The sequence below is a fragment of the Pholcus phalangioides genome, unplaced genomic scaffold (assembly GCF_987345545.1).
Source record: "Pholcus phalangioides strain wild (caught in Gottingen) unplaced genomic scaffold, Ppha-v1.0 ptg000015l_1, whole genome shotgun sequence".
NCBI classification, from domain to species: domain Eukaryota; kingdom Metazoa; phylum Arthropoda; class Arachnida; order Araneae; family Pholcidae; genus Pholcus; species Pholcus phalangioides.
The window spans coordinates 21808238-21829757 of NW_028301608.1; the positions used below are offsets into that span (position 1 = coordinate 21808238).

At 34.7% G+C, this 21520-nt stretch overlaps 1 protein-coding gene across 1 annotated transcript in view; it reads left to right on the top strand.

The window, feature by feature from the left end:
- Positions 1-19677, top strand: part of LOC149075679 (uncharacterized) — a 63756-nt gene extending 44079 nt beyond the window's left edge. Inside the window, exons 3-5 of the mRNA XM_089243168.1 lie at positions 1374-1688; positions 13955-13975; positions 16972-19677. Of these exons, the coding sequence (XP_089099294.1) occupies positions 1374-1688; positions 13955-13975; positions 16972-17102 (467 nt within the window). The 3' untranslated portion in view covers positions 17103-19677. The remainder of the gene's footprint in view (positions 1-1373; positions 1689-13954; positions 13976-16971) is intronic.
- Positions 19678-21520: the final 1843 nt, after the last annotated feature.

The following is a 21520-nucleotide window of genomic DNA, read 5'->3' on the forward strand; positions in this document are numbered from 1 at the left end:
CTATTATGAATTTATAGTGTGAAAACAAAAACGAGATGAGGATCATCTCGGGCCCACGGACTGGAGCCCTGCCTGCCCCATCCTCTTGTTGGGGCCACGCCGGGACCTCAGTTGAATAAGGGATACACGATAAGATCTGGCATAATGACAATAAACATGTACATTAATTCGAAAGAAAATATTTCTACATGCTATTTTAAACAATTTCAGTTAATCTTAATGACTTTTGAAGGGTGGTAACTCAAAATTTCTTGGGAAGACAATCTTGTACCTTCAAGCCTTTTGAAATTAAATATCGATCGTACGCCCTTGATTAAGAGGTGGTGACTAAGCCCTGTTTCATTTTGCCCTGGGGCAAGGGCTATGATACTATTGAGACGGCAGTAAGGTTACACTGTTTTTTCCTTGATAAATATTCAAAAATTTGAGTTCCGTAGAACAGCCTCATTATCATCGAGGGTTCCTCTGAACAGCCTTATAACCATCAAGGGTTCCGCGAGAAACTATGTTGGAAACACCTGGTATAGAGAACATGTACACAGATAGGAAATCTGTATAGAATTGAAAAATACTGCTGTGATTATAAATCTTCCAGTTATATTGTAATTTTCATAGATATCCACAAAGTAATTAAAACAGTTTTAAAAAAAAATTCTAAACAAATTCTTCATTAAATTCATTTTTTAATGAAAAATTTAACCCTAAATTTATAAGTACCCAAGCTGTAATTTTCGAAAGCTTTGTGAATGAAACTAAGCAAAGCCACGTCCCGAAAATACCATTAATTAGGTGCTGAGAATATCTGTACACACAAATTTCCAACCGGACTTTTCTCGACTGATCCCGATGACATGCTTGAATTATTTCACTTATAAGTAAATTAGAATTATTTGGCTGAATGAATAACATAGTTTCGTTAAACTCGAGTAATTTATTCAATGAGGCGAAATATTCGGAAACGCATAACATTAATGAGTAACGCGTTATGCTAGACATTCTCATTATTGATATTTTCTCGAACATTAAGTATTTTAATTGTTAATAATTTTATTTTGGGTAACATTGCCTTTCAAACTAGGAAGTATTCAAGTATTTATCAGACCTCGTAATAAAGTTCCGCTAATCGGAAAGTAATCAAATCTTACTGTAGAGAAAATTGTAGAAGCTATATCACCGTATTTTAACGTGTAGTAACTTGTTTGTACACTCTAACACTCTAAACGTGTACGGAACTCGTTTTGCCAAAAACTGGGTACCAAAAATAGGAGAGGCATCTTATACACGTTAAAATATGTAATTAAGATTATGTGTTTCTTCTGATACGTTTGCAGTATCATTGCCCTTTTTTAATTTTTCTATGTGTTTTACTGAAGCACCGGGTGAAGATTTCGAGCTATCATACGTCGAAAGTGAATTCGGTGACGTGAATGTCAGTTGCGAAGTGGTCGGGATATTCCCCAATCCAGGAATGAAGCTATATCTCTTGTCATCGGCGAGTAGTCGACCACAGCTCGTGACGAACGTCAAGACTGCGGCAACTGCAAGACCGAACGGTGCCTTCGATGTCCAGTTGCAAAGGACGTTAGACGTGAAAGAACTGCTCGAGAGCAAGGCTTCGGTTTTCGAGTGCTTGGTCCATCTACCAGGAACAAACTACGTCAAGACGAAAAGAACGGCATTTTTTCCAGGTGAAAAATTAAATTTCATTTTGTATTGCTGTGCTTGTTCCGTGTCACAAATTCATTTATTGAGATTTCTCCTGTCAAATGATTATTCAATGAAATGAAATGACCAAAACGATTCGTCAAGTTTACAAGAATTATTCACTGAACTCAGAGAATTTAAAAGATTTGTTAGGACAACTAATTACTGCAAGAACAATCCATAGAAATCAATACCGCTGTTCACAGAAATAGTTAGGACCATTCGTTGAGATTGTTAGAACAATTAATTGGGATACCAAGGATATTTTTTTGACTTTGAGATCCATTCATCAAAATTGTGAATAACATTCATTGACATTGAAACAACCTTTTATTGTGATTGGAAAATTCAATGAAAATTTGCCAGAACAATTCATTAAAACTGAACCATTTCCATATTGCTTCGGTCATTCGTAGAAATCACTTCGATAGTGAAATGACTATTCATTAGAATTGTTCAGATAATTCAGTGAAACTGCAGTAATCATTGTATTTGTACTACCATTCATAGAAATTGTTGCGATCATTCATAGTAATCGCTAGGATCATTCATGAAATTGCTAGGACCATTCATGAAATTGCTAGGACCATTCATGAAATTGCTAGGACAATTTATTGAAATCGTTAACACTATTCACTGAAATTTGTTAGGACACTAACTTAATATTGCTAGGACCATTTTTTGACATTTAAACGACTATTCATTGGAATCGCTAGGAAAATTCGGTGAAACTGTTAGAACCTTTGCTTTAGAAATTGCTACGACATTCATAGAAATTTCTGCGACCATTAATAGAAATTGCTATCACCAAACATAGAAGTTTTTAAGACCTCCCATTTTTTGATATTGAAACGAACATTCATAGTGTTTGTTGAAACTATTAGCTGAAATTGTCAATATCATCCATTGATATTGAATCTACTATCATTTTAAATTGAAACAACTGTTCATCGAAATTCCTAGGTTAATTCATTGAAACTGCTAAGACAGCTAAAATATTGAAATTGTCCATTCATAGAAATTTCTACGACAATTCCTAGAAATTGTTAGAAACATTCGTATATTACTAGGACCATTTACCGATATGTTATATAACCATTCATTGATACTGACAAAACTATTCGTGGATGGCCAGGACCATTCGCTGATGTTGCTAGGACCATCCATTGATGTTGCTAGGACCATCCATTGATGTTGCTAGGACCATCCATTGATGTTGCTAGGACCATCCATTGATGTTGCTAGGACCATTCATTGATATTGCCATGGCCATTAATTGATATTGTCATGGCCATTAATTGACACTGCCACATTCATTCATTAGAATCGTTACGACGATTCAGTTTAATTGCTACGACAATTTATTTTAGTTGCTACGGCCATCCGTTGAAACTTGAAGTGAAGTGATCACTGATTGTATCAGATTTCTATATCACATGCATTTCTTGAAAATGAAATACGAAATAGTTTACTAAGACCGGCTCGTCATATCAAGGGCGTATGCAGGAGTGAGAGAGAGCACAAAAAGCCTGGAGGGAGGGAGGGAGGGATGGAGGGAGGGGGGGGGGAGAGGCAGAAAAATTTTCTGTCCGTGAAATTTGGGCTTACCACCCTTCAAAAAGCATTTAAATTAACAGAAAAAGGGGTCAGAATTCTATATAAATAATATTTTTCTTTAGATATTTGAATTTTTTTTTACCAAAATACGAAATTTTTCCTCTAATTTTTGATAAGCGTGGGCCCCCTTATGCCTTTCCCTCGCGAAGGTCTCTGTGCCACATGCCCATTCAGTGAAAAATGTTTACGCAGCCAAAGATTCGCACGAGCTTTAATGCTCAGATCGAAATCAAACTTACCTTGATAGAACGAATAAACCCAATTAAAAATGTTTTCACATTTATTCAGTTACTCTTAGTTCATTGTTAAGTTTTCCCTCGAAGATTAGCATTCCAAAAGCTTTTTACAGGCACTAAATTGAGGCAGAATATTCAGAATATTAATGAATTCTTTTATTGAGTAGAGAAAATTCTTTTTGCGCGCGATATTAAATTATAGGCAATAACCCACAAAGCTATTTTGAAAAAGAAATTTATTTTAACACTTACGTTGCTATACAAGACACCAATTTTAAGAAGCGTGGAAATTTATTAAAAGTTAAGTGATTAGATATTCCGCAAAGAAATTGATCCTAAAAGTTACTTTGAAGTTTCCCGAAAATGGTGGCATATTAACTTGATAACACCGAAGTGTTATTAAATATTTTTCCTTTTTATAAAAATACGCGGAAAATTTTTCCTTTAGGAAACAGTAGGCGTTTTATGTACGCTTAAGAAGTTTTTGCGTAACTTATAAAGTGTTTGTTATTACTTCAAGAAAGTAAAGCATTTAAAAATTGAAGGATATCGATGTTTTTGGAAAAAAAATATAAGAAGATAAAAGACTTTTTTTTTTGAAATTTTGAATTTTTTTTTTTAGATATAAATTTTTTCGAGCGCATAATTTTTTAATGGTTCAGTTTGAAGAGCATTAGGTAATTCTATTAGTTTACCAATTTGTCAAATTACCGAATTTGCTATCGATTATTTGCACGTTCCCTATGTTTCTTCTCCCTGTAGAAATGAACGGAAAATTAAAGCATGCTTGCGTTTCCCAAATTTTGGTAAAACTTACAGAAACTGCGTTCGAAATATTGAGTCTTTTTTGGTAACCATACTCTAGAGGAAACCTAAAATTTTGAGATTCACATGTTGGTTTTGCCTCGTATCCCTAGAAACAACGAATATTTGAAAATCCTTCAACGGTCATATCCCTTAAATCCTTAATTTTCGAGAAAATTGTTGAAAAAGAATCATGAAAGTTGTCAATTTGGTAGGTACAATAAGTACGTAAATCCCGTGCTCGAATCAGTGAGCGCTTCTCAACTTGTTGTCTACGGAGAGAAGACCGGTACATTTAAAAATTTAATTCTAATTGGATTAAATTTATTCAAAAGATTGGCAACCAATGCATATTGATAGGAAAACGCAACCAGAACGATTAAAATAATGATTGAAATAAACGGTTTAAGTCACATAAGTTAGAAGATTAGAGCTGTTCCAGGCATTTACTGGTATTTAGGTCTAGAAATATCTGAGAAATGTTGGCGATAGACAAACTGAATATGCACATATTTTACTGCTGCTACTACTACTAGAACGGTTGTGGCGAAAGAAGTTCGTAGCTATAGGGCTGTAAAGAACTGGATGATTCACCACGAACACGCGTGTGAAAAAAGTGCAAAAGTTTCTTTCAAAGGATAAATATTACTACTGTTCAAGGATGATGTCACTCTCCGCCATCTGTACGAGAGTTTTCAACAGCTGGCTGATGCGAAGATGAATTCAGGAAAGAAAGAAAATTCAAAACTACCCTTGCGGGGAATCGAACCCACTTTCTCCTTACTTGCCGCGTGAGCACCTTGCACCATAGTTTCCCAAACTTTTTGTTCCATCTCCCCCTTCTTCAGAATTTTTTTTCTCTCTCATCCTCCATAACTCAAGTAAACTCCATAGGATCCTATGTTAAATCCGTAGGTTCTATCACCCCCTTGGACCATTTCGGAATCGCTGTCCTAGACCAATAACCAATCAACTCCTTTTGACAATGATACTTCATTCCTAGTCTTTAAAAACAAATTTAAATATTACCTGTTTTTAATAAATAATATTGAAGAGTTTTTTCAGGTTAAATTTCCCTCCTTATAGCTTTTTTTTTTCTCCTTCACTATTACATTTGGACATGCAACTTAACATTAAAAATGAACTTTTTTTCTACAATCTGAATATTATCACCATATGCCTGCGGCCACCGTGACATATCAATACGTACTGTGTTTAGTTTTGTTTTTTCCTTTTCTGTAAATACATGTTGGGGTAACTTTTTTATCTTTTTATTTAGTTATTTATTAATTGCTTACATGATTCATACCAAATTAAATTTATTCAAAAGATTGGGAACCAATTCATATTCATAGGAAAACGCAACCAAAACGATTAAAATAACGATTGAGATAAACGGTTTAACTCACATAAGTTAGTGGACTAGAATTGTTCCAGACATTTTACTGGTATTTATGACATTTACTGTTAATTTCAGAATCATTTTCTGTAATTTGTGATTTCCAGTAAAGGACATTTGGCTCATCTCGGTAATTTTTCTTCCCCCCCCCCCTTCTTTGTATTCCACATTTCTCACTAATGAAGTGTTGTTGTTGTTAGAAATAGACAACAAAGGCATTGAATCACGATATTTCCTTAGAGCTTCCATCTTCGCATCAGCTAGCTGTTGAAAACCTTCCTAGCGAAGAGTTACATCATCCTTGAATAAGTGGTCATCTGGTGGCAGTGTCAGCAATTGTTAGCTTTGGCCCGAGTTTGGCCCAGTTCAGCGCACACGAGCTTTAAGGAAAGATTGAGAATCGCTGTCTTTGTAGTCTAGTGGTCAAGGGCGCACACCGGACAAGTGAGAGGACGTCTAATTCCTCACAAGGGCAGTTCAATTTTCTTTCTTGCCTGAATTCATCTTCGCATCAGCCAGATGTTGGAAACTTTCGTATTACTACTATTTTACATCGCACATGCAGCTCGTAAATACATTACTACGCTGAGGGGCTTCTGACAAAATAGTAAAAGTCGAAATGTGTCGTGTATGTCAGTTGTTCTCAACCTTTGGAAGCCCGTGGCCCGGTTTCATTTGTTTTTATAATTGGAAGGCCCGGTCAAACACACGACTAACGGAAAATGAATGGAGGAAAAGAGGAAACTGCCAATCACTCGCGGCCCGGTATGAATGATGTCAGGGCCGCGGCCCGGCGGTTGAGAAACGAGAAAAACTGGTGTATGTGTTTCTGAAGAATGCTTACTATGTTTGGAAAGTGCAGCCATTTCACAATTCGGAAGTAAACAACTCATAAGGTTATTCTGCCTACTGTATTAAACGGGAATTTTTTGATGCTGTAACTCAGTGGATAGATCTTTTTTAAGTGGAATAACAGCTTGAAATTGGAGAAAAATTTGCGCCTTGAAAGTGAACCCTCCCACAGAAAACCAACTTCAGCCGACAACCACTATGCTGTCACTGGTGTTGAAGCCTGAATCTTCGCGATGCACGTTCATCACGACCGCATAGCGACAACATTGCTACTGCGCTCCCGGAATCATTTCAAATCTGACCATTCGAAGCTTTCTAGTATTTTCTAAAATGAAACGAAAGCTCAATGGGCTTAATGAAATGTAAGAAATATATAAAAATGGGAGAGTTTCATGTGTGTGTGTGTGGAAATCGGAGTATTCGGTCCCAAAAAAGAAATTACTTAGACGATGATTCGCACCTTAGCAATGAGGTGAACACTCAGAAGAAAGCATTTCACATCATGGGAACGTTTTGACTGCACCTTCTACGTTAAAATTATTATTACCAATTTAATTGATATCAAACCCATTTCCATTAGGACAGGGTGTCCTGTAATTGGGATTTATCTCGTTAACCGTTCGTCGCAGTGGCATGATTCCAATTCAAAAAATGTTCAAAATGTGTTCAGTGTTCTTACTCTGTACCTGTTTCGAGAATGAGAATACCGTGTGTAATAGAATAAATAATCTAAATTTTTATACGGTCCTGCCCCCAGTTCTCTAACTTCAATTACAGCCTTATTCACTGACACAGTTTAAACTACAATCGGAGGGGGTGAGGGATTAGAGATCGACACGGATTGGTTAAAATCCTGAATTTAACCAATCCGTTTCGATCTCACCTCCTTTCACGATTGCAGTTTAAACTGTGCCGGTGATTACGGCCGTTAGAAAGTTGTTGCCTGGTCACTCTTCAGGCAAAAAAAAAAAATCCATGTTTATTAGTGAAACATTTTATGAGATACGTGAATTGAAAAATCTGAAAAAAAATTGTGAAAGAATAGCATAAACTAACAGACAACGATTCTTTTCCTCGTTTATGCTGTTATTTCTCAACTTTTCTCAGAACATTGAACTCAAATATCTCAGCGAATATTGCACTTAGAGACATGTATTGTTTTGTTTTGTCTCAAGAGAGATAGGGCAACAACTTTCTGTTTGGAAGTTATAGAGGACAGGGGGACCGTATAAAAATTTAGATTTTTTTTTGTTAAACGCTGTATTTTCCCTCTTGAAACTGGTATAGAGTGATTTTTGAGCATATTTTGAGCATTTGTTTTTAATTAGAACCATATTTCTATGATGAATGGTTGATGATACAGGGCGTTTCAAAAAGAATCATCCGATTAACAAAAAAAAGAAATCGTAACTATTCGGCTTTTAATCAAATAATGTGAAGCTAGGAAGAGGGAAATTTCGAGTTCATTTCAGTTGCCGACAGGTAGCGCTAACTCACTTCCTTCGGCCACCATTTCGGTGTTTGTCAAGATAGCGACTGCGCAACAGTAATCGTTTTGTGTTCTAAGCTTTGCGAAGTGTGAGTCCGCAACAATTGGTCATCGTGCTTTTCGTCGACGATACCCATGTGTTGAACTTCCTACCATTCACAGCATTAGGCGATGGTATAAACATTCCCGAGACACGGGTTGTCTGTGTAAAGGGAAATCCCCTGGCCGTCCCCGCATGCCATATGAAAATGTGGAGCGCATCTGACAGAGTTTCACACGTAATCCACAAAAATCCACTCGTAGTGGATGCAAACATGCTCGCAAAAGTTTGGGACGAATTTGACTACCGTATAGACATATGCTGTGCATCCCAAGGTGGACATATCGAGCACCTGTAATTTGGCTCGTAAAAAAACTCTATGATTAGTCATGTAATATAAAATTAATCTTAAGTGTCTATGTGTTCAATATTTTTCGTAATATACGCATTTAAAATCGGGTAATTATTTTTGAAACACCCTGTATAATGGCTTCATTATATATAGGACGTACAGGACACCCTACATATAGTCAAACTTGAGATTTTATCAACACGAAATTGCCATCGCTTTCAGAATTATGCTTGATCCATATTTTTCACATGATGTTAACGATGTCTTTGATGCCAATGGAAGATCATGGCAGTATTAAAGCGTAGGTTTGGGATCTTTCCCAACATTTTCACAAGGAGTTTCAGTGGCTCTGTTTTGCTTTGCCCGAAGCAAAGTTTCAGATGAAAACAGTGAGAGGCGACGAAAATATAAATATTATTCAGGTAACTACATACCACTACTGCGAAAATCTACTCTACAGTTATATATAGTATACTTGTGTAGCTCGTGTTCAAGCTGAGAATTATTAATGAAAGCGGATTTACCCGAGATAATGGCGTATGGGGAGGAATACGCGATGCTTTCCATGTCCCTCCGCGTAAAACTTTCATGTACAGTATATGTTTGAATACATATACACATTACTCATGCAAATTTCATAAAGTTTCCATCACTACTACATACACACTCAGAAGAAGAGATTTGATCTTAATTTACATTCCATTAAAACAATGTTATCTCCCACGTGTTATACGAGATTTGAAATTCAAAAGCTCACCGTGCATACAGAAATAGCTCAAAAATCCGGTTTTCACGTATTGGGAAATGTGTGTGCGTGTGCTCAAATTAAGGTAAGCCGATACATACCCAAATATTTATGTATGAATATATAGAAATATTTCGCATTTCTAACGAAAATTCTAGAATGAAATTTTGATGTGAAAGTGAAAGGTTTCACGGATATTTGCATTATATCTTCAAAATAATGGAAATCTCTTTTGTCTAAAGGAAAATACGATCACGTTATAATGAGAATAGGAGACATTTAGTTACACATCTAATACGTTCCATGGAATATTTTCTGGAATTTTAGTGAAATTCATACATTATTCATTACATGTATTCTGATTTATATCCAGTAAATAATCATTTTCCTTGATATAGAAATGATATTATCATGCCTACTAGCATAAAAAACTCGATTCAAAATTTATTCATGAAATTTAAAAAAGAAATATATATGTATATACTAATTCGTTATTGAAAATGAAATTTAAAAATATCATAAATGTTCCAAGCTCGAATAAATGCACAAAAAGGTTTCATACAGAAACAGATTATTCTCAAGAAAATTCATTCAAATAATATGATTTAAAATTCTAATAAAATTGGTTTTGAAAAAATAATTTATTTCAATAAGAAATGTAATACGGATCTTGTTCTGGTTCGGAAGCGGTAATTGGATTTTTCCTCGTGGTGAATAAATTTACATTTCTATCACGATTATTTCATGGAAATAAAGTAATTAATTTTCTTCTATCACAAAAAAAAATATCACACAGAAAAAATTTCTTTTCTATATTGCTCGGAATGTACCATTAATTTTGGAATAATATGATGATTATTTGAATATCAACTAGTAATTATTTCTGCCATGATATAATTTATTTTCCCCAAATTATTCATAGATACCATGCTTAAAAATTATGGTTTTTTTTTTGCAAAATAACATATTTTTGTGATGCATTATTTAAGTAGCACAAAAATCCATTTAGTTCCTCGCCAATTCTCTACATGTATATCGTTCAGTTTTTCATGCGCGTTGTGGGCCGTCTCAACAAGCTCAGCTGCTTTGGACCCTGCATCATAATAAAGTAGTTAAATGTGTGAAAAAAAAATCGAGTCAAGCTCAGAATAAATAATTTTGAATGATTTTGAGGCCTGGTTGTTGGTCAAAGCCTTTTGAGACGTCACGAGGCTTAAAGAACTAAAATTATAATTTATGTATGTTTTATCAAATGAACTTGAACATTTTCCTGATTTGAAATATAATTGAGAATACAGGCTGTCTCAAATTGTGTGTTTGCACAGCGGAGCCGATATCTCTGCAGCCATTGAGTTTGGAAACATATTTCCAATTACAAAAATATTTCAAAACAAATTCATTTTTATGCAGTCCCGGGTGCTTAAAACTTACCAAAATATAGATCCCGCACGGAAAAATCTAATTTTAGCAAAAATTTCATTGTTTTAAAGCAACGTTTATCAAGATATTAAATACAAATACAAAGGCCCCAACAGGCTAATTGCCCAATGAGGTGGTTGAAATAATTATGCCCATAAAAAATAATATGGATGCCAAATATATAAACAAAATACAGCACTAATTATAAAAGTATATGTCAAACAAAAAAAATTAATAATACACTGCCCATATTCAAGAAATCAAGTCTCCATAACTCAAGCCCCATGGGCCAACAAGGACACGGCAGCTCTTCTCTGCCTCCCTCAACCAAGTCCATTTCTGTCTGCAGGTATGATCTCCATAACCTTACAGAATTCTTTAGCCCAGGTCTAATTAAGCCTTGGAGAAGCGGAAAAGTGACTTTAGGAGAACGCGAAGAGACCTTTTTAAGAATGAAACCGAGCATTTTCTATTCGATTTTTTGACCAACCCTGAGCAATGCTCAGAAAACCAAAGCCGCTAGTCAATGAGAATTGACAAATCGGTGACCCGTGTTGCATCCGGAATAGCAATACCATTCTACTCGCAAGTGAACCAGAATGAGTGTATCATAATAATATATATTATAATCATAATTATAATTTATTGACAACTAGCTATAATACTCGGCGTTGCCCAGGTTTTCTCAACATACTGGGAGCATTGAAAAAGCGACAAGCCATTGTAAAGGAATAAACATGTCTGAGGCGCTTTGTTAGGGAACCACTTTGAATAAAGTAAACATTCCGAAAGTCATTGTTAAGGCCCAAGAACCATTTTTGCCTGACAATTTCGGGCATTTGATCTGTTTTGTCGAAATTTAAAATAGCCTATCGTTCAAATCGGGTCCTATTTCGTTTACGAGTACATATAAAATTTGGTAGCCGATCAATCTAAAATCGTGGATTTGTAGAAAGAACAATATATACACAGACACACAGAAAATCAATTTTACATACATAGATGTCGCTCAAATGGTCAAAACTAGTTTTGGGTTATTGAAGACGTTTTGCGGCAACCTTAAATTTTTCTTTTTGTTGTTTCCCCCGGGCTAGATATGAATGGATGACAAATAGTTATTAATTCGCGCATCACATGTTGAGAATTCTTGCCAGAAACTTTTTCGAATTTATTCAAGTTTTTGATGTATGTCCTTAATGAATCAGTTATTGTCTTTTTTGTTCTCTTATTAGTCTCAGCAAATTCTGTGATATGTGTTCACCACCGATTCTTTGTGTGTACTTCGCAGAAACTGAGAACGTTTGTTAAGATTTGCAGTTAATTTTTTTACGTTTTCTGTACACCCTTTAAATTTTACTTAATTTAAGCATTTAAAACGTCATTCAGTGTTCATTTCTTTATGCGATTTTCTAAATCGGTGAATTGCTGCCTAAAATTTGAGCTATGATCCTTTATAAGTATTTCGTTAAAAATCTAAATTTTTTTCAGAGTGGAGCCCCCTGAGTTTGAAACTAAAAAGACAAAAAAAAAAAAAAAAAAAAAAAATCTGAGGCGTTTTGCAGCTTTTAAGTTAAAGCTAAAATAATCTGCAGTTATCAGAGCAATAATCTGCCATTTTTAAATTTTTTTTCTCAAATTCAAATCTATTCCGCCTTTGTATAGGCAAGCCTCAGCTATAACATGTTGAAGAAAAGTCGCTGGGGTCAGCGGAGTAGCTGAGTAGCTGATATTAGCAGCTAATTTCACTTTTTTCATAAACTAAACATGTTAAAGTATGTTGAGAAATGAATTTCAGGAGGTCACATCAGGTCATTTTTTTTCTACCGCCACTCACAAAAATGAATTTTTTTTTTAAAAATGACTTGGTATTAACAATAATTTATTTTTTAATAAAAATATCAAAAACGAAATTCAAAATGTGTTTCTAAAAATTGCTAACACACTTTAAAGAAAAGAAATAACTGCCTAAAATTCTTCCCTGGAGAGCTACGAAATTTCTGAACGAGAGCAGTTCTGTAAAAGGTTTAGATGGATGTGCGGTATACTGCTACTTGAATCACCTACATTGGAGCTCTTTCTGGGCGAAAACTAACAGGGGATGAACGAAAAAAAAAACGTACGTCGAGAAGCCGGGGGTTATTCACTCTTCATCTGTGAAAAAATCAGGGTCCGACGGCAAAACATTTTTTTTGGGGTTTTGGCTACGATTTTCGCAAAACGCACCACTGTGGATTGCCAACTACCCCCATTAGCTTCACGTCATGTACGAAATATATAAAATCACTGTGTTTTGGCAAATTATCACAGTGTTGGCAAGTTTTCATTGGCTCACAAAAGTTGTCATTTTTAGGGACTGCATACGAATAGAATGAACTCAACCATTCAATTTGTTTTATTCAAAATAAATAACAATTATATTTTTTGACATTGAACATTGAATATTGCAGGATCGTACACGTCCTGCTTCCCATCTCAAGGAGATATCGAAGCGTTTTCGGAAGATTGGTGCATCTGGAATATTATTAAATGAGTATACGTACATGAATGTCTATAAATTTGTATAACAGAATAACAAGTTCGACTACAAGCGTATAAATCAACAAAATAATTACAATGAATCGTGGTATAAGAATCGAAGTCTAAATTGATATTGTAGCGTCCTCAGCACGTCTGGACTCGATGCCGAAATTCCGTTAGTGGGGGTCTCTCCGAGTGCGTTGGATGACTAGTTGTTGTCGTGTAGGCCGCGCAACGACAAATCGGAAATATTTTTTGACAGTAATTTTGACAATTACAGAATTTTTACAATTTTGAAGTTAATTTACGTTTCGCAATTTGTGAACCATTTTCATTTCATACCATGCACCACCCAGGCTCTATCGACCATTATTAATTCTAGCTATTGCCCCGGATGAAGTGTCGGGTGCTTTATTATGCATAAAAAATACATGAATACAAGCACATTATTAAAAAAAAAATTACAAATTTTTATGAATGGCTTCTGATTTTGCATTTTATTCTTTGCATTCCACCATTTAGGAGATTTAGCACACAGGGTCTACATAAAATGTTAGATTTTCTACTTTTTTATGTATATGAACCCTGGGAAAATTTGAGACATTATGAGTAACCACACATCATTTGAACACATTTTGTGATGGAAAGTATAGTATATTTCTTTCTCAATGATTGCAGAGATATCCGCTGTGCAAACAATTTGAGACAGAATGTAAAGGAATTTTAAGTGAATTTTTTTTTGTTCAAATTGTTTATTATATTTCGGTTTTTCCCTTGCAGGTGGCCGTGGATCTCGAACAGGTAAGGGATACAGATTATATACTGATTATATAGGGTGCCCGGGTTAAAATGATCGAAAGCTAATGACTTCTAGTGCGACAACAACCCATGATTAGTCATAAAAATTGGTTATATACGAGAGATCAACTCCTCAAGCTCATTCGCGAGTTGATACAGTTCAAATGTGAGCACCAATAAGGTCCGTTTACACGCGTTAAGTGATTTAGTAGCCAACTAAATTTTAAGTTGTCAGTACTTCAAAATGTATGCTAACGTTTTAAGTCGTCAAGTGGCCGTCGGTTCTGTTGTACCTCTGTGAAAGTTTCTGACAAGGATGAACCGGGTATTTAACTCGCGACACCTCTAAATATCCTCAGGTACTTTAGCCGAGTATCTTATCGATCAGGGCTACCGTACCCTTGGAATTTATACATGTATTGTCGTATGTGAGTATTGCGTTGAAGGTCTGCTTTCTTTCTGTGCAGATAATTTTTTAAATGATAGAACAGCTGGCATTCACTTGTCAAAGTTGGAAACCGTAGAAAATAAAATTCTGCAAACCAACACAGACACCACGAAAAATTGATCATGTGTTCTCATGATACAAGTTCATCGCGATGCGTACACGGCCGCAGAGCGCCACGTGCTGTCTATTACAATTACTACAACTACTAAACCATACATGTAGCTAGTACACATTCCTCTGCGGTGTGGATTTTCTAAAGAATCATACCATAATGTGTATGTTTAGCCCTACCATATTTATGTTGTGAAAATTATGCGTGTTTTGTGCTACTGTCATGTGTCTTCCATGTTTTAAAGTAGAATTGGCGGATGCCTGAATTTTCGCGTGATGTAAGTATAGTGTTGGAAGTCTGCCTACTCTCTGCAGTTAGGCTTTTTAAATGGGTGACTGACTCAGATTAGCACCTTGAAGTTGAAATACAGCAGAAACCATATTGGGTAGCATATTGGGCACTAACTGGTAGTTAGTGCACGACTGCTGTGAAAAGCGTCTCAAATCAGTTGTCGAATATGCGCACGCTCGACTTCGGTAGTAACATTGCATAAAAAAACTAGGAGCAATCTGCAACAGATCGCACGGCAGTTCATTTTCGTCGCACCACGGTAATTTCCCGCACGCGAGGGCAAATTAGACTGGGACCTACAATTTATTGCCGATTCCGAACGGCAGCGACCGACATTTCTGCTGCTTCAAGCTAGCATCCCTGCTGCCATCTATTGAATAAAATTAAAACTATGTGTGTTATAATTATCAAAATAAAATGATTGCTAGTTTTAAATCGATGAGCAGAATAAAATGAACAACATGTGTTATAAATTTACATATTTTTATTCTACAAACCGGTGTAAAAAATGCATCTAACATAAGAGTCACTATATTTTTTGATGTTTATAAAACGTAATAAAGTAGAAAATATAATAACCTATTTACCGGTTTTTATCTCAAGAAATTTATACCAGTATCCAGCATAAAAATATATGATGTTTTAGAATCATAATAGGATTTGCTTTTATGCTGCGCATACCGGTTTGAAACCATCGATTTACTTAAGGGGGTTGGTGCACGCAAATTCTTCAAAAAAAAACAAAAAAAAACACATTTTCCAATTTTTAAATACTACGAAATTTTCTGCGTGTATATAACTGTGTTAAAGTTTCTGTTCTACCTGTACTAAAACTATTTTTAAAATATGTTAATATAAACCTGGCAGGTATCACAATGTTTTTCACTAAAATGCTCTGTTCGCAAAACTAAGTTTCTTGTTAGATAAGGAACATTTTTCCGACCACCACTCATTCAAATGTCTTGAAACTTTGTGTGTCTCGCAGTAATATGGTGTTAAATATTTTAACACGAGGAGTTTTTTGTTATTAAAAGTATTTAAAAACATGTTATGGCATTCAATATGGTAAATTTTGGTGATTTTTGAAAACGATGCATGTTGTTACAGTCAAAATTCAGGAAAAAAAATAACCAACAATAATAAAATCCTAAAAGCTCGTGTTAAAGTATATAACACCATAGTGTTGAGAGACACACGAAGTTTCAAGACATTCCAATCAGTGCGTTCCAAATAATGTTCCTTAACTAACAAAAACTCAGTTATGAGATGAACGTATATTACTGTCACATGCCTCATATATTAAAGTAAAACCATTCCTTGCGCGAATAAAACTGATTTTTGCCATTACCTTATATTAAAATATCTTAAAAATTCTTTAAATACAAGTAGAACAAAAGATTTAAAACAGTTAGATGCAGAAAATTTTATAGTGTTTGAAAATTTAAATTCTTTTTTGGAAATTTGCGTGCACCAACCCCCTTAAAAGATTATAACACGTAGTTTAGTTTTTAGTTTATAGATGGCAGCAGAATCCCATATTTTTGGGATAGGTGTGGATATTTTTCCGATACTTTTCTGTAAAGACAAATGAGGCAGAGATATTTTTTACAAAAAATATTCGAAATAATCACAAACGATTTATATTCTGTATAATAAGGCCATATAATATATAATTTTCTGAAAAATATATTTTAACGTTTTTATGCACACGCACATACTCTAAACATTCCAACATGTACCAATTCGTTAGAAATTCCGCAGAGGAATATTGACGAGGTGCACACACGTGTGGTTTCGTACTTGGTACACTCCTCGAAATCTGAATGCTATTTTGAGACAAAAAAAATGACAACAAAAGTAGCATAACGATTTACAGTGAAATCCGTCACATACAAAGACTGTTTCATGTCTGTATATAGAGGGTGCTAAATAATAGAGCCAGCCACAAGGATATGAAATATACATAGCAGAAACGAAATTTTTTTTTGCGAAAAATGAACATTTGTATGCATTATGCTAATTTTGTGCTCTGTATTTTTGCAGCTTCAAATCTTATTTCGCACTGCAATTTCAGATTTTAATTTAGACGTAAAAGACTGTTTCTGTGGGGTTTGATCACTCACGAATATTTTTTTTTCATATTTTCAGATGCCCAACATGTTCTTGCTGCGGCGTCACATTCATCATATATTCCATCCGATTTTATATTGTCTAGGATTGCGTTAATTTATTCAGCTTTCGAATTGTACAGTTTCTGTATTTATTGGTTTGTGTCCTGAAAGAGAGAAGAAAAATTTTAACGAGTGAAATAGAAAAATCTTGATGTGTGCCATCAACTCTCAAAGGCTTCTAATGTTGTGTGAAGCGCTATATTGTGTGTTTACAACAACACAGCAATGTACAGCTCAACGAACGGAAAAAAAGTACACGGGAATAAAATTACGAGCTCGCCAAAGTGGACACTGTATCAGTGCTGGAATTATCAAACAATAAGCAATGTTTGAAATGATAAGAAACGGCATCTATTCCAAAGAACCGGCGGTTATATCAACGTAATGGATTTTTATGTAATTGAATCTTGCATTGTGTGTGAAGTATTGTACTTTAATTCAACATTCTTTGCAAGCAAGAGGTGTACATAAAGGGTCATAACGGTCTGATTTCAACTTTAAGAAACTTAGAAAAGAAAGCTTGATGTTTCTGAGTGTACTTTCCGTGTATTTTCTGATCGTACTCTGGAATGATAACAGTATCACGAGGGATCGAGCAAGGATGTGACGCTAGTTCTGATGGAAGACCTGAATTTTTGAAGAGTAAATGATACGAGAACTGTTAAAAAAAAAAAGGTGATCAATACAAAATACGTTTTCGGACGTAATTTTAACTAATTCAGATTAAAATTCGGGAAATAATTTGCTTCATTCGAACGAATAACGATCAATAAGGTATTGCAAACACAATATCTTAAGAAGTATAGGCATCTGATAAAAAAGGAGGACGACTTGAATCTTGAGTCCCCCTCCCTCCCTCCAATTAATAATCTAAAGCAGTTGCTTCTTAACCTGGTAGTAATATGATTCTCTTACAATCCTGGGATTACATTCTGAGTGCTGCCACGGGTGAAAAACAATTGAAAGTAGGGCCACGAAAGGTGACTAAGCTGGTCACGTGCTGTGAAAAGAAATTTTGTGTGATGTTGAAGATATAAAGCTTCTCAACTTTTGAATTATGGTGGGGGAAAAAGTGTGTGTGGCAAATTGTGTGCCGAATTCGACAGAACTACTCATAAAACACGGTTTTTGCAAACCGCATTCATATACACCAATTCATTTGACTTTTATGAATTTTTTAACTATTTACGAATTCATGGGATAAACATCCCTGTCTAATCCCTTCTTCGAGCTAAGTACAATGATCCTAACATCAGTTTGCTTGGGGCCCATGGAAATGGGGCCAATCAGAATGGGGGCTAGACCTCCCTAGCCCAGGAGGGTCTAGACTCTAGAACATAGTTTCCCAACATTTTTTGTCCCATCGGCCCCTTCTTCAGAATTTTTTTTCTCCCATCGCCCCCAAACGCAATCTAACCCATAGGATCCTATATTATACCCGTATCTTCTACCGCTCCCTGAAACTTTCGATCACCCCCAGGGGGCGTTAACGCCCACGTTGGGAATCACTGGTCTAAAGATTGATCTTATTCATAAAATTCATGTTCATAATAAATTTGCTAAAAAAAAATCAATAAGTTGAAAGGGTCTCGCTCCTGGATGACGATGGGAGGGGCCCTTGAGGGTCGGGGACAAGACTGAAAAAAAAAGTTACAAAAGGAGCTATGGGCGAAAAAACAGTACTGATACATACATACTACTAACTAATCAATAATGTTACTGATATATGGTATTTATATTGTATTGAGAAGCCTAAATATGGCAATTTTCAAGATTACTTATGTGTTGTGTGTATATAGATGTATATTTGTCCCCTCTCCTGAAACACTTATATGCAGGGGTACAGAACCTTCCAGCTCACGGGCCAGATTTGTGGTATTTATGTCGCTCTCGAGCCAGAAACATAGGTACATAAAGTATGACCATGTAACCAGTATTTTACAGGATAACCCCGTAACATTTTGCACGTCTCAAGTTCTTTATGAAAAATGATGTTCCGTTTCTTCCTCTATTTTCAACAAGGCTTAGTTGAATTTTTGAAATCAAGAATATTAAGATTATTTTCACGACATGATAATCATGACTGTATGTATATGATGAATATAAAAATATATTCATTTCACATATTTGTCAAGCATGTTTTGTTTTTGTGGGGAATTCAATTTTGACTTGCAGTACCCATTATTTCCAGCGACCGGCGATTTTTTAGCAGTTTTAGTGATGGTTAGCAGCTTTATTTACCTTTGACAATATCTTGGCCTTTAAGTGGCAAATTTTCTTGCCGTTAACATTTTCTTTCCCAGCTGCAGTGACAACTTCACTTGCCTTTGACAATTTCTTTGACTTTAAATGTAATTTTTACTTTTCTTTGACAGTTTTTTGGCTGTTACCGGCAACTTCATCAATATTTTATCCTTTTTTTTCGATATCCGTATTTTTATAAAGGAAATATGGTCATCCAGGTATTTATCGTGTTGCGTATATTGATATATTTTTATATAATGGAACAACTTTCACGCGGCCGGATAGAAACCTCTCTGTGGGCCGCATTTGGCCCTCTGGCCGGAGTTTGTGCACCCCTGTTTATATGTGTTGCGTCATGCGATGTGATAATATAAAACATTTGAATGGCTGGATGCTTCCTATGTATATTTTTCATCAAATAAATTTAATTACTTACCGCATAATTGAACATTCCTCACAGATCTGCGTTGTGTGTGTGTGTTGAGTTCATTCATCGCTAATTTTTTTTTAAATGCATATTCGACTTGTTTCTGAAAATTTCCTTTTTCAAACAGATCACAAGGAAAACATTTTATTAGAATTATTAATTTACGAGAGAAAACTGATTCAACTCTTAAATATAATTTTATATAACGACATAATATTGTATTGTTATTTCTATGCTACTTTAATTTCGAATTTTAATACTTGAACATCAACATGATAGTAGGAAAAAATAGAAGAAAAAAAACAAACACCCAACAAAATATTCACGAATTATTTTTCAGAAATTGGAGTTTCCTGAAATTTCCCAGAAGCAAAAATACCAATTATTCTTTTGTGAAAGGTAAATGAATAAATGAAATCACGCTTAAACTGCGTTTTGATAACGGAAAAGCCATTAACTCCAAAGAATGTTTTGTGGATACAATAATGCAACACATTTCTTTTCAGCTGTTGTTACAGAATAAAACAGGTCAAATGAAGTCAAGAAATCAGAAAGAAATGCATTATGCCAGAATTTTCTTTTTAAAAAAAATTTAAATCAGCTATAATCTCCAGAAAATTGCTTCTAGATTGATCTCTGTGTTCAAAAAAACTAATCTGCTTTACATGAAACTGGAATTTTTTTTTTCATAGAATTTCTTTCTAAACTGAAATAAAATTCAATATTTAATGTCTTTACTTGCGAAGAATCACTATTGAAAGAAAATTACAACGAAAATGATCAAGGAAACTTTTATTTGTTACTTAATTGAATTATTAATGCACATAAATGTTTCTAAAACAAAGTAAATCGAGAGACACGTATTCACATCACAGAAAAACGGACATGTATTCATACCAGAATTAATTAATCAGCCACGATTTGATCAATCAAAAGTGAATCAAGTAGTTAAATTCAAAAAATTATCACCACATATTTAACCATTTTCAAGAAATATTAAATCATTTTCGAGAAATATTGAATGATTTTTGAGGAAACAATGTCAAAATAGACTTACATGATTCATTAAAAGACATATTTCTATGATGTTAATGAGTAGATAATAAAGTATAAAAGTCCGTGTCAATAATTGGAATCGGAAATGCAGGCAAATTCTCAAATACAGGCAGACAGAGTAGGTGCGGTAGTTAATTATGGCATTATCATTAATAGTTCAGTGAATTATCTGAATAATGCATACGCAATCAATAATTTATTGTAAATACAATTGCATGGCGGAAGAAAAAATTGACCATTAAACGAAAAGACAATTATGCGGTAAATAAACGAGACGGAAAAAGAAAAGAAGGATTCAGAATTTTTAACTCGGTTTAACGAGGATAGATAAATAGATAGAACCGCTCACAACCCCGGACCGATGTGCAAAGCACAACTTACGTCCGTTACCTCAAAAGAGGCAGGGTTGTGTCGAATAAAGTTAGCAAAGTTTAACGAGGATGTAAACAAGAATATTTCTTGAAAAACAAACAATAATTTAAACAGAGATGCTGATAATTAACTGATTTGGTACATATTTCTTTGTAAGTTTGAAAAATATTTCACTTCGGAAGTTCAATATGAAGTCAATTTGTACCAACGGGCTCACAGCTCTACGCATGAAAATTTTATACCAAAATGTTTTGATTTTGATATTTCATCATAATTTTACATATATAAATTTCACTACTATTTTTATTTATAAAAATAACAAATTATAGTCATTCTTGTTAAAATCAGGAAAAATATATCATCGTTTATTGACAATACTGTGGTGATTCTTAGACCTTAAAAAAAGAGCGCAAATAACTTTTATAAG